At 34.9% G+C, this 15,201-nt stretch overlaps 1 protein-coding gene across 1 annotated transcript in view; it reads left to right on the top strand.

The window, feature by feature from the left end:
- Positions 1–15,201, top strand: part of ptprn2 (protein tyrosine phosphatase receptor type N2) — a 278,828-nt gene that overhangs the window by 83,684 nt on the left and 179,943 nt on the right. The window contains exons 6-10 of the mRNA XM_056461907.1: positions 2,060–2,444; positions 4,797–5,033; positions 5,168–5,208; positions 5,290–5,708; positions 10,907–10,993. Of these exons, the coding sequence (XP_056317882.1) occupies positions 2,060–2,444; positions 4,797–5,033; positions 5,168–5,208; positions 5,290–5,708; positions 10,907–10,993 (1,169 nt within the window). The remainder of the gene's footprint in view (positions 1–2,059; positions 2,445–4,796; positions 5,034–5,167; positions 5,209–5,289; positions 5,709–10,906; positions 10,994–15,201) is intronic.

Raw genomic sequence — 15,201 nt, forward strand, 5'->3', positions numbered from 1 at the left:
CCTACTCCTCTTCTCTGCTCCCATTACTTTCCTGTCTGTAACCTCCACTGTCTGTTCCAATTAAGGGTGAAACACCCCTAAAAAATTATTATAAAAAAAACATTTCCCTGTAAATTACAAAATACAGGTTTTAAAAAGTAACCAGTAATAAGTAAACATTTTGTTAGATTACTCAGATAATAGGGTGACATGGTGGCTCAGTGGTTAGTATTGCTGCCTCACAGCAAGATGGTAGGTGGTTCACCAGTTATACAATATATTTGTTTAATACATGGACCGAACTTTAAGTGAATTCTATAAAAATTCGGTGTCATTTTCTTCCAAATAAATTCTTAGAAACACGTTTCAACATACAAATAGTGATCAAACTGATAAACAAAAGTTACTGGATACATTTTTTTTTCAAAAATCAAGAACTTTTTCAGATCAGATATTAAATCCTTTAATGCTGACAAAAGTTTTGTTGCATGCAGGCATAGATTACACTGTACTGATATGTTGTGCCTTTTTATTAGATTTATAAGTAAATATTATTTGTAGTTTCCACAAGAGAAGTGTATTCTGGGAATGAATTTCTGTGTTTAGACGATGATTTGTTAAATAAACACACTGCATGTTTTTGTTTTGTTTTTTAGAATGGAGAATCAGTTTCCTTATTGGTTAAAATCCCCATGTTTACTTGATTATTAAGTAAAGAAATGACAATAAAATTCTACGTTATCATTTTGGTCATTTAAAACACTTTTCAGATGTAACTGTAGTCTGATTACCATTATGTCATTAATTTTCTTTTCAGCTAAGTCCCTTTTCTAATCTGGGGTCGCCACAGTTGAATGAACCACCAACTAATTCAGTATATGTTTCATGCAGTGGATGCCCTTCTACCTGCAACCCAGCACTAGGAAACATCCACACACACACACACACACACACACACACACACACACACACACACACACACACACACACACACACACACACACACACACACACACACACACACTCTCATTCACACATACACTACGGACAATTTAGCTTACCCAATTCACCTATACCACATGTTTTTGGACTTGTGGAGGAAACCGGAGCACCCGTAGGAAACCCACACAAACACAGGGAGAACATGTGATTAGCATGATTTAAAAAGTAATTGTAATAAAGTAACTTATAGTTTGTATTTTACACACATGATGTTGTTACATGTTTTTCATTACAGCTCTGCCTGCAAATGACCGCTCTTGTTCTTATGTATAAAATAATAACTATAATTTTAATAGTATTAATTATATAAAAATATAATGAGTAAGCTACATTGCTTCTGTGATTTTTGAAATAGTTTACCTTTAGCTAGGGAATGAAAACAATTAGATGGTACATATATACATTTTTATTGTGTTATGATTGTATTATAACATAATACATTGTTATAGATAGTACATATATACATTGTAAATAGAATAGATGATACATATATTTTTTGTTAGCTATGTTTTTTTACTCTGACTTACACTTCTTCAGATAAGCACATATCTACTGGGGACGTGTAATGTTAGGTAAAACCTGCTTGGTACCAATAAATCACCATCAAACAACAGCTCTTGAAGTTAGCAGTCGTGAGAGTTGAAAAGTTCACCGCACTATTGAACATTAGTTCCCTGCAGTGCTTTTGGATGCAGTGTGTGTGCGTGTATGAGCTGGTTTGTTCATCGAAGCCCACCCTGCTGTTCTAAAGTCAGTTTGGCCTTCTATTCTACCACGGTGGGAAGAATATAATTGTTTTTTAAAATCTCTCAAAAACAGCAAAACAATATGCAGAGAAAAAAAAGAGGGAGGCTGATGTGATGTTAAACTGTGGTTAAACTCATGGGTTATACTCTATGCGTTTTGATTTTAGATGCATTTGAGAAAAATGATTATTTATTTTTAAAAAATTCTACAAAAAACCTTTCCATTATACACTTTAATTGCTTTGGTTATAAGAATGTTTGCCTTGAGTTCAAGTTCACAATCTGAATGGCTTTTTTGCATATCTATGTATTTTCTCTCTCTCTGGTTCAAGGAAAATGGACTGCGCAATCATAAGGTTTTTATCCAGCCTCCTTCAGCACAGATCCCCTTCCTACAAGGCCGCCCTGATCTCCAGACCACTGTGGCGCAGCTTCCCCCAGGTCGATCATCCTTCAGTGGGTTTGAACAGGATCGTAGCGGAGTCCCTCTTGCTGAGCTTCAGCAGTATCAAGCTGGGCCCATGAGAGCACAAGATCCTGGTAAAGGTCAAACACAGGGAAAGCTGCGTTACTTCAGCCTCCAGCACACTCCTGCTACCAAAATAGAAAAACTGCCTGGAGCTTCCAGACAACCTCCAAAGCCCCAAATCGAAAAATTGTTGCTCAAATCTTCAGCAAGCAGTCCAGCTCGTAAGGAGGCCCTCAGTACAGTAGATGGTGAGACATAAAAATCTGATCTGTGGATTTATAGGATATAATGTGCAGTAGTGTTTAATTTAAAATCATTTTAATGCAATCAATGCAGTCTAAGCTATTTTGACCCAGTGTGACTTGTATTTAGGGGCAAATCATTTAGTTTTAATATGCACTGAGGAAAAACGAAGAAGAATCCAGGAGGAACGAGGATACTCAGCTCTCATATTATGTTTAATATTTCAACTTGTTTTCTTATTTTATGTTAATAAGGAGAAACAAGTTCCAAAATTATTATGGCTGTGCTGCAGAGTTTTTGCATAATTATACATGTTAAGCATTCAGAGCCCCTAAAGGGGCCTTTGCAGAAATGAAAAAAAACATGCTTTTACTGTATCCTCTTTTAGTTTGTCAAATGAATCTTGAAGAATGACCTCAAAACATTAACACATTATTTTTACTTGTTACTACTACACTGTAAAACCCAAAAGTCAACTTTAACAAACGAAATGAGTGTAGTTAACTCAAAATTTACTGAAAGTGATTTCAACTAATTTGAAAAGAGTTTTGGACTCATTGTTGTAGGTAATGAGTTACTAAATTATCTCATTACTTCAACTCAAATGGAGCAAGTTCACAGTACTCGTATAGATTAGTTTTTTAACTCAAATGGTTTGTTGCAATCGGTTTTCTCAAACGGTTTGAGTTGACTTAATGAGTTTTACAGTTCTCAGTTGGTTTAAGTTCTCCTTATTTATTGGGTTTTACTGTACTCAAATTGCTTCTTTTACTCAAATGGATTAAATTTATAGTACTCATTTGAATTCGTTTTTGAACTTAAATTGTTTGTTGCAATCGGTTTCCTCAAATGGTTTGAGTTACCTTAACTTTTTGGGTTTTACAGTGTATATAAAAATGTAAATTTTAGCAAAAACTTAAATGAATTACATCTATAGCTAAGTTAAAACCTTGTGCTCATGCAATGAGTATCTTGCCTAGTATGCATCTGAAAACTTCTTATGAGAATGTAAACATGAGCATGGAAAGTTTTTTTTTACAAAGGTCTCTTCAGGGGAGTGCTATTAGGAGACCATCAATAATATCACCACGATAATGTATTTCCCAAAAATAAAAAAATAGATTTGTTAATTTATAAGTCAGAGAGAGACTGAAGCAAAGACTCCTGACTCGGGTTTGGGTTTTAAAGGTTAAGCTTTAAATGAGTTTAAATCCTATTTAAATGCTAGAACTTTCTCAATCAGTGTTGATAGTTATTCACTAAATGAGTTTTGACCTGTGGGATTCCCCAAGGATCTAATCTAGCCCCTTTTTGTTTTCTTTATAAATGGTCTCACTGGGTTCAGTTTTTATAAACGCAGAGAATCTATTAAATTTTTCTAAATTTGTGAGCTATACTGTTGCATTTACTTTATCATGATTATATTACTGCAAATCAGCTTACTGTATATACAGTACAGTAGGTGTCAGCCAGTCCTACTGTATGTGAATCATCCAGCATGCAGCTGCTAGACTCTAGACTACATTTGTAAACGTGACCTTTTTTATGATGATTTTTTTATAGGATCTTTGCATCACTCATAGCCAGCTCCAGTCTAAATGGGAATAAGCATCAATGCGCTACATGTGTTACCCATTTATTTATTTTTGTTATTAGTGTAGTTGATATTTGCTGAGCACAATGGTACCTGAATACCATGGAACCTTGCACGTTTTCTTCATTAGTTTTGGTTAATTTATGTACTGTATCCAGTTGAGATTAGAAAGCAATTCAACCCAGTCTTAAAAAGCTGTGCAATTGCTCTTCTCTGCATTGCAAAAATGCTGTGTCGACAAAGTCTTGATTCATGCTCTTACTCTAATATAAAATTATATATATTAGAGCGGGAATGACAGCTTCATACCTACAGTATATTAATCTATGCCACAACAGCTACAAATAAAACCACAATAAGCCTGAACATAATAATCCTGTTTGATGGATGACAGAGGAATGCAAACAAATGCCATCTTACCAATGAGAACACAGCAATACTAGCATGTGATATCTTTAATGCATGTTGTAGTTCTTGAAAATTGCCTTGTCAATACAAACCAAACCAAGAAGAAAATGTGTCATTGTAACAAATAATGTCCATTTTTGGGAACAAAGTAAACACATCTACAATTTTGAAAATGGCTTCAGATTGAATCTGACTCCTAATACAGTGCCATATATTTTACATGGTGTATAATTGCCAGGTCATAGGTGTTTGCTTATACTTTTTCAATCAAATCATGCAATTTAGATCAGGGTAGCTCTTGTACACTTGCATTATGCTTAACATTTTTTTTTGTCTTTGTGTCTGTTTCTCTCAGAGAAGTTCATTGATGGAGTGGTTAACCAGCTAGGACGCCAGAGCGTCAACGTGGACACTTTGACCCCTAAGGACCTGGACAAACTCTCCAAAGTCATCACACAGGCCCTGCAGGTGGTGGATGGAGAAGAAAAGGTCAAAAGCAGAGAGGCCACACAGGGTGAAGTAGAGGTGAAGAGGGAACCCAGTCAGAAATTACATCAGATGGAGAAAACAGAAGATAGCCCAACTCATAAAGGTATCAACCCATTAAAAAAAAAAACAATTATTTGATTAGTATTTGATTTGATTTAAACCCCAGTTATGATCCTTATATATAATGTGATCAACAATAGCCATGATATTTACAAGATGTTTAAATTCTTTTTGCAGAAACACAAACAGAAAAAACTGCCTATAAATCTGACAACAAGGTAATGTGTTGAAATGCATAGGCCCGTGAAACTCTCACTCATGATTTCAATAGAATTCCCAGTATAATTTTCTATTTCCAGGACAAAGGTTTTATCAGCCAGCTGCTGGAGTTCCTGGATCGTAACTCTGGCAGTGAATCTGCTCATCCTCCCCAAGAGTCTTTTCTGAGGTACATCAACCAGCCAAATGCTGGAAGTCCGTTGAGAGCCAGTTTGGAGAATGTCCAAAGCCGGACAACGGAAAAAGAAGTGGACCTGATGAAGAAGAAAATGGAACCTGACACTTTGGATGTAGAGCCAGTAGATGCTGAGGTTGAACAGTGGATGCACAGCTCTGAAGGCTCTCCACAGGTCAAAGCAGAGGCTCAAACAGATAGAGAGTCACAACAACAAACCATGGACAAAGAAGAGGTGGAGAAGAAGGGTGTTCGCGTGGAAGTGAACATCGCTACGTATTCAAGTCCACACGATGGAGACTTTGGCTACATTATTACTGAAGAGTAAGTATGAAGAAATACTTTCAGATCACATGTCATCAGCAACAAAATGTTTGCACTTGTGTAGAACACATGGATCTACTGTTTGCTTTTTTAATGATTTTAAAAGAGTTCTCTTTTGCACACAAGTGCTGCATTTGTTTCATCTAAGAATGTATAGATAAACCATAACATAACAGTTTTGTATTTAAATATATATTAAGAGTATTCAAATTAAGTTTTCTGTGCTTCTTGTCCCAGTTTGCTGCTTGTATTTTGGAAGTGCAAGGTTCACTTTTGGATGCATCCAAATAATTAAAGTCAATCCAATTTATATGCTGACAGCTAAACAGCTCAATAATGTATTAAATAAAAACAGCTCTTACTGTTATTTACTGTTTTTCTATGAAAAAAAAAGTTTTTTGTTTCTAAAGCTTCTTTAGAGGTGGCTATCCATGCCTTTATTGCATCTCATGCTTACTGTATTTCGAAGACTCAAATTTACCACTTACAAATAGTTCAAAGAGCAGCAGCCAGGTTCCTGAAGGGATGTAAAAAAATTGACCATCTTACACTGGTTGCCCTTTCTCTATATAACTGAATAAAAATCTCTAAATAATCTAGCACCACCCTAGTTTACAACCCTACTTTACCTCTATACTCCTATCCCAGGACTGATCACGAAACAAACTCTTCCTTCAGATTTCTAGAATCTGCCTTAAAACAGAAAGGCAGCAGAGCTCATGAAGTGGCTGGCCCAACCTTATGGAATAATTTCCCAGACCACATTAGAATGGCTTCCACTTTATCTGAGTTCTCTCAAAATGCATGTGTTTTGATCTGCTAATATGTAATCTTATCCTGTTTTTGCCACAAACTAGTTGTTGGTCTGTTTATCTACTTGTTTTTAAATTTCATACAGCACTTTCGTCATCTATACAACAAATGTGAGCTTGTTAAATATTTTACAAAATTAACTAAATATATTTTCATTTATTATAGTAATAATCATTATTAGTGCAGGATTATAGTAAAACTATACGAAGATGAACATCAACATCTCTATCTTGAGATTTAAGCATAGTGCATTTAGACTTTACTTCATTCAATAATTAGATCAAACTAATGTGATTAAGCCCGTAATCATATTTACCATAATCCTATAAAAAGGTGTTGTGCAGCAATGCGTAAGGTAATTTTATTTTGAAGATATTGCATTAATTGCCTAAAAATGAATAGATATAATATAAATAATCTAAATTATGATATCAGTTGTAAATTATAAAGTTTGTAGGTTTGTTTAACCAATACAAGTTAGTAATTAGTAATCATCTGGCATTTATGTGGTTTTTGTGGTATTGCTTAAAATATCATTTGTAATTTCAGTGCATAATTAAGCCTTTCACTCTCTGTCGCAGTTCAGTGACCATTCTGTTTTTTTCATTCGTTCTGCAATCTATTTGGTTTGCCTCACCATCCTCTCTGTGTACAGTATTTTGCTGTTAGTGTGTGTGTATGTGTAATGGTTATATGTATTTGTGTGTGTATGTGTGTACCTCTCTCAACGAGAAAGATGATGGTCTCCACCACCACTGCATCTCCAATAACTTGATTCATCTCACAGACACTCTGGATTTTTGGCTCACTTACTGCATGCCCATTTAACTTGGAGTACCTGAAAGGCATATTGTCCTGAAGGAGATTTAATAGTGTGTAAGTGTGTATTGGAAGGGAGTGGTAGGCGTGAAAAGGCACCAGGAATACAATTGCACTCTGGTGTCTTCTAATTCTCACTTTCTTTCTCATGCATGTGAATACGCTTCCATTTGGATGCATATTGCTCTTTAGGTTTGTGTGCGAGCTGCTTTGTGTGTATTTGCACGTGTCCTGATTTGTGCATGAGTGTGTGTGTTTACTCTGGCTGGTGTGGTCATATCATAAAGACATCACACTTCACAGGGATTCCATTTACACCTTATTGTTTGCCTCATTGCTGGAAAATACAGGTGATTTATCAAAGCGTACAAGCCACCTGTGTCCTATTCCCTATGTGTTTTTATGCACTCTCCACTCTCTGTATTCTTCCTATGCGCTGTGTTCAGTTTTGTATCCATCTAGTAGCTCCTGAGTTCATACTGTTTTTAAATGTTTATTGCTAACAGACAGCAAATGACTATTTTATATTCAATACTGATGCTAAAATGATTACTTATAAGTGCAAATAGTTAGATTTACTATAGCAATAACAATAGATTATGCACTTACACTAACCTTTTAGAAAGTTGATGTTATTTAATAATAATTAAGCATTTTAACGTATAGCATACCTGTCAGTGCATGGGGGGGGGGGGGGGGGTGATACAGTGATTTGTATTTCCTTACAATAAATGCCCTGAATGCTGCCAAATCTAATTATTAGTCGAATTAATTAGTAATAATTTACCCGAAAATAAAAAGACCCACATCATAACCTTTCACCTGACAACGACGTCATCCAGGACATACCATCACGAATCACACTCCAGCGATTTGTTCGAGCAGATCATGCCGCGATTAACAGTAAGTGCTTTTCTCAGCGGAAGTCTGTGTCTCAGTGTCCTTGTTTACTTATTGTTATTACTGTTTTACAATAACTACATGAAGAAAGCATGTGCATATGCTGTTTGATTTGCTGTGAAAGGTAACTAGTGATGAGAGAAATTAAGCTCTTTAAAGCTTTTAATCAACTGAAGTATTTGCCTTGCAAATTGATTCACTGTATCGAATCGCCACAAGCTAGGGACAAAACCAAAGTGCAACAAAGACTCTGGCTAAAAAAATATTAAATGGCTCCTATTTTACCCCTTTTACACGATGTAAGATGCTGGAGACATGTTAATACCCACCTGTCTGTCAATTCGGTGGGTTGGGAAAACCGCACTTGTAGGTCACGTTCAGGGGGTGAGCATCAGATTCACTGGTAATTGAATAACGCTAGGAAATTTTAAACAAGGAGACTTGCTGTGTTTATGTAACTCTAATATGACAGTGGACACGCTATACCTACACACAAATTTGTCCAAACAGCTTTCAAAAGTTGTTTTTGCATCATAGATGCCCTTTAAAGTTAGCCTTTACACAAACATTAGATGTTTCATTTAGTAAAATATATAAAATGCAACTTGCATTACATTTTAAGTGTTTGCATAATAGGCTATGCATTATTTTATGACTATTCTAGGATTATTTTTCTTTGATAAAGGGCTTATGCACAGTTGTTTTCATTCAGTTTTATTATTGAATTTAATCAGATGAATGAGATAAAAAAATAATAATTGCGGAAAAGGATTTGAATTGAATTTTACTTCAAGTATGAATAATGTACAATAGCAAATGTTGTGTTTACAATAGTAAAACCAGGTATTTAATGTATGGCATTTTGTGTGTGCATTCTGCAGAACAAAGATGCCTCATAAAGAGAGAAAAGGAAAAATTATATTAATAATTCAATTAAAAAAATAATAGTAAATAATAAAGGTATGGAAATTTTCAATTTCTAATCCCATAGTTAATAATATTCTTTAACTTTTAAAGTTTTGCACTTTTAAAATAGTCATTTTCTTTTTCAAAACTGGGTCATAACATTTGAGGTTGCATCAGCTTGAAAGCATCAATACCAAGGAATCAGCAAGGAATTTGTCCCTGCTGCACTGATATTTTGAGCATCTGTTAAAATCATTGTTCCATTTTCCCTTTTTGTGTACTTAGTGCACCTGCCCCTACAAAGGTCTCTTTTATAGCTAGTCTATGGTCTCTGCACGACATGATAATTTCCTTAACAAAACATTTAAGGCTACTGACTGTTTTAACTCTGTTTGAAACTGTTCTGAATGAACTGTCTAAGAGGAGTTTTGGGCCCAAGCTTAGAGCAAGTATCTTATAAAATGGGACTAGGCTTCCCAATATGTAACCCTGAACAAATATGGCAGGATTTTTTTTCTTTTCTTTTCTTTTGCTTTTTGTTATGGTCTTTTATTTTCATATTCCTGTGTTGACAGATATGATGTAAAGTTACAGTACACTATAACAAGGAGCCCACAGGAAAGAGCAACCTTAAACTAATTTTGTCATATTTTTCCTTGAACAATTATGTAAATTTTTTCAATCTCAGTTTGAGACCCTCCACTGTAGCCCTCAATATTCAACCATCATTTGTAATTACAGTACACTATAGACTTGAAGCATACATCAAGTCTGAGTCACATTGAGTCACATGATTAAAGAAAAATGTACTTTCTTAAGCTGTAGTGCAATGGATGTGGAAAATGCTATGCTATGGCTGCACAGTATATCAAAATAAAACTCATATTGCAATATGGCGTAGTGGGATTGTAAAATTATTAATAAAAGATTATTTTAATAATAATTTTAAGATTATTAAAAGACCATGTTGAGTTTGTGGCTATTTAAAGATTTGAGTTGGTTCTTGGAGAAATGCAAACCGTCAATGAACCAAAATATGAATGTTCAATTTCTTTTTTCGGTTTTTCCCTGAGGTGTGCAGATCTATAATGTTTTTTCATGATAAAAGTCACTAGAAAATAAATGTATGTATGTCTATTTTTAAAAGATAAATAAAGATACAGTTGTGTAGAAAATGATGCTCTTCCCCTATGAAACTGCCTCACTCGTTCTATATAATCTTTCTAAATAAAGCTCTTCAGGGCCTCTACATAATCATATTGCTGAATAGTTTATCACAGTGTACAGTACCATCATGATGTTTAATAAATTACCAAAAGAGGCTAAAAAAATGGATAAACATCAGTGTTGTCCTGTTAATAACAAGTTTAACAGTTTTCTTTTTCCCTTTTTTTCTTTTACATTCACATAAAAGTGAAAATAAATAGTCATTACTAACAATTAAAACACATATTACCCATAAAGGTGATATCACCTTTATTCTGAGACAAAAGGATTAACTGCCTTATCGGTGACCATGATGACAATATTATGCATATTCATTACCACAATAAAATCTTTTAATAAATACCAGCACATCATGTAGGCAATCACGTAGACAGTAGCAATGCAATGTAAAACTCTGCATGATGCTTTTGTAAACACCTGGGTAAACGCTTACAAAATTGTAGTTTTGCAGCATTTTCTTTTCAATGTTTTGTTGTGAAATTGTACAAATCTAGCTTATAATTATTTATTTCGCTTCTTTTTTGTCTTTACAGTTCACTGTCCACTGATCAGGGGCTGAACCTCATGGAGATCTTAGCTGAGAGAGTCAGGCTTCATGTAACAGATTTCCTACAGCTCTCGTAAGTACACACACACATTCATCGAAGACGGTCTCATGCTGGTGGACACACTAATGGCACTAATGGAACACTCAACCTGTGGTTTTGTTTTGTTTTTCCAGTATTCCATTTCCATTTCGCAGTATAGTTTGTGCTAAGTACTTATTTTCAAGTGACAGCACAGTGATTATGAGTGTGTTCTGAAATCTGTGCATATAAGTTCAAGATTTATATAAACGGTTCAGAGAGAGAGAGTGTGTAGGTGTGTTTTATTGTGACCTGACTGCAGTGGTAAACTTCAGTTCAATTACAGCACATTTCTGATGATAACCGATGTTCTCCGAGTGCATGGATTAAAGACAGCTTTCTGCTTAATTGTTTGGAATGCAACAAATGCTGTCTGGCACTTTAGTATTTCACAGAGAAACATATCGTGGCTATGTTTCACTTACACAGAGAATAAGCTTGGACTTTTTTATGAAGATAAAGGAAATACAAATGTCAATGCAATTAATATCTCTGCCTCATGCAGACACACACACACACACACACACACACACACGCACACACACGCACACACACGCACACACACACACACACACACACACTCAATTTAAGTTTATTTGATTTATTTTCTTTCATGTAAAGCTAATTAAAAACATTATAACCCAAATCATTCTAACCTTGACTCTAAACTTAATTGACTTTATTTCTTAATTGTTTCTACAAGTGTGAATGTCATAAATTCAATATTTTTCAGATTCGTCTTGCTACTATCCACAAAACGGGTACACATACACAAAAGTATTTGTGTTGATTATTATTAAGCTGTCAATCAATGGTTCAATAAGAATTTTTAAATTCAATTAAATAAAGATTATTTAGCAAGACTGTATTAAATCGATCAAAAGTGACATCGACATTCATATACAAAAGTCTGCTTTTAAATAAACCTTGGTCTTTTAAATGTTTTGTTCATGAAAAAATAAGTAAAGTTTTACAAACTAATTTCGAGAGGAGCACGCCATATGATTGATCGCGGCTGGTTTCTCATCTGTAATCAGAAAAAATCCAATCAGATTGATCCAAGTAAGTAAAGTAAGTAAAGTAAATAAGATAGTAAGTAAGTAAGTGTATGTACAGTGCTCAGCATATATAAGTACACCCCTATCTTTTAAATTAATCTTTTTAATATGATGTTATACAATATTATATTTGTGCATATACATTAGATTAGTCAGTACTGAAGCCTAACCTAGAGCTTATCTAACAAAATAACTTATGATAACGGTCCAAAAACTAGTACAGTCAAATTTATATGTTATTGAAAAATATTAAATACAAATGTAATTATTAATAAATAATGTAATTATTTTTTGCAACATTTTGCTTAAATTTAATTGTATTATCTTACCCTTTCTAAAGATGTTTGGTGACTAAAATAGTATTATTTTAATAAATAAATCTGTTTAATAAATCTGTTTTGTTTAAATGCACCAAAATACATTGCCTATATTCACTGAGAAATGGATACAAATATTCATTTTCAAAATGGGGTGTACTCAATTATGTTCGGCACTGTATGTATGTATGTTACATCTGTAGTAGGAATATAATGACTATTTTGTGAGCACCAAATCAGCATACTAACATGATTTCTGAAGGATTCAGAATGTCAATTCAGCATGTCAACACAAAAAAATTGCATTTTGTACTATATAATATTATTTTATGTTGAAATAATATTTCACAATATTACTAAACTTTTTAAAAAATTGTTGTGGAGAATAAGGCAATAATGTGCTTAATGAATAGACAATACACTAGTAATGTTCATACAAATGACCAACTTGTTAATAGTGAAAATGTGTTCCCGAAAATCATACCCTCCCCAAGTTTTTCAGTTTATATCAAACTATTACATTTTTTATTCTATTTTCTTTCACATTGCCTGAAGGTATAACATTGGTGCTGTCCAGGTGAGTGCGTGCGTCTGTGTGTCTGATTAATTTCCTCTCCTGAATAGAGAATATCTATTTACACAGGTACCTGCTAATGTATCTTTTGTCATCTCATGCTTTTCATCTTTTCTCAGAAATAATGGAAAGGCGATGCGCCGGATGCTGCGCACTCTTATATAAAACATTATGTCATAATGTCTGCATTATTTTGGACTAGAGACCGCGAAAAAAACGCAGTGTACAACCAGACAGCATGGATAATATATGCAGTTAAAGATTGCGAAAATTCAGCACACGCTCACGCCAACACTCATACACTCGAACCCGGTCCTGACACCAGGTTGTGGTTACATAAAGAGCGAGTGTAGCACCTCTCTGAACTCCAGACATGACGTAAGGGCTGTACTGAGAACAGACAGTAGGGGGCTCAGAAAAACACAAACACACAATCAGACAGTCTTGTTCTTTTATACACACCGAAGCACTAAAAACACACAAGCACTCATATCTCTCATAATTCTACCTCGTCTTTCGTTCTCGCTCTCGCTTATGTATTCTTCTACAACCCACACACACACACACACACAGTCTACCTATCATCTCCATCCCACACTCTCCCCCTCAGTGCAGAAAGAGCCCAACAGAAGCAGTTTCGTTATGTTATGGCTTCCCTCCCTCTGTGTGCTGGACGTTGGTGGCATTTTACTGATAACTTATCAGCGCTGATGGTGTTATAACTGGGAGTCCAGACAATTGTGTTTATTTAGCTTTAACAGACACCATTTCTAGCAAGAAATGTCTTAATACTTTTGGCAAAGAAGCTGAAGAGATGTGTGCGCAGGTGTAGAGAGGAATTCAAAAGATGGGCGAAATTGATGTGCTGAAAGCAAATACAAGTGATGTCTATGGTGTTTTGTGTTTGTTAGCTGAAGTTATGTTTATTGCAATTATGAAAATTAAAAAATGCATGAACATTTTACATTTATACAGTATTCAAAACCATTTATTTGATCAAACATATTATTTTAGTATTTTTTTCTACTTAATTTCTCTAGTCTCTATATGCAAATTTGCTGCTCTCTTATGATCAGTTTTCATTGGTGCTCAACCATTAATCATGGGTTTCATCATTATCAGTGTTTAAATATGAGGCAGCACAACTAAATTCAATAATAAGAAATGTTATCATGTGCTGTAACGTAATAAATATGTAATGTTATTATAATGGATGATACGGTGGCTCTGTGGTTAGCATTGTCACCTTAGAGCAAGAAAGTCGCTGGTACGACCCCCGGCTGGGTCAGTTGGCGTTTCTGTGTGAAGTTTGCATGTTCTCCCCATGTTCCCCGTGTGTATTTCCTCCAAGTGCTCCGGTTTCCCCCACAAGTCCAAAACATGCAGTAAAGGTGAATTGAATAAACTAAATTAGCCGTAATGTATGAGTGAGTGTATGTGATAGTTTATGGGTGTTTTCCAGTACTGGGTTGCAACTGGAAGGGCATTCGCCTTGTAAAGCACATGCTGGATAAGTTGGCGGTTCATTCCTCTGTGGTGAACCCTGATGGATAAAGGGACTAAGGAAAATGAATGAATGTTATCATAATAATTAAGCCTAAAACAAGATTAGTGTTTAAGAGTGGGATTCTTAAAATGTTTCCTAACATGTTTACTTGAATAAATGAAATATATCTGTGCTGTTAAACCTTCTATGGATATTATATTAAAGATGCCTCATGCTAATATAACGTTGGCCATGGTTTGCAATAATTTAAATTATACCAGAATAAAATGACACCCAAAGAACTAGCAGCGCCATTATTTTCCAGCAGATATCTGTGTGTGTCTGTGTGTGTATGTGTGTGTGTGTGTGTGTTAATTCTGCTGAGGATGAGAGGTTACTTTTGACTTGCTCTTGCCACCTGCTGACGTGTGAATGGGATTTTGTTCTGGTGACAGATCCATTCCTCCAGTCTTCCACCTCTCTTCCTTTTTCTCTTGTATTTTCTCCTCCTTCTCTTTTTCTATCTCGTGTTTTTTTACATCTCTATTTGTGACCCTCACCCTGGTCAACAGTGGGAGCAGATTAATCCCAAATAAAAACATCTGAATAAGCAATATGCTTGGATTGGACAACTGCAGGATAATTAACCATCTAATTTACCTCAACAAATAAACAGATACGCTGAAACGAAGAGTTGCTCATTTACGGGTCTGTGCTGATGTCATAGTGGCAGTTCACAGATCCTCCTTTTCCTCTGTCGGTGACAG

The sequence above is a fragment of the Danio aesculapii genome, chromosome 7, assembly GCF_903798145.1.
Source record: "Danio aesculapii chromosome 7, fDanAes4.1, whole genome shotgun sequence".
Lineage (NCBI taxonomy): Eukaryota > Metazoa > Chordata > Actinopteri > Cypriniformes > Danionidae > Danio > Danio aesculapii.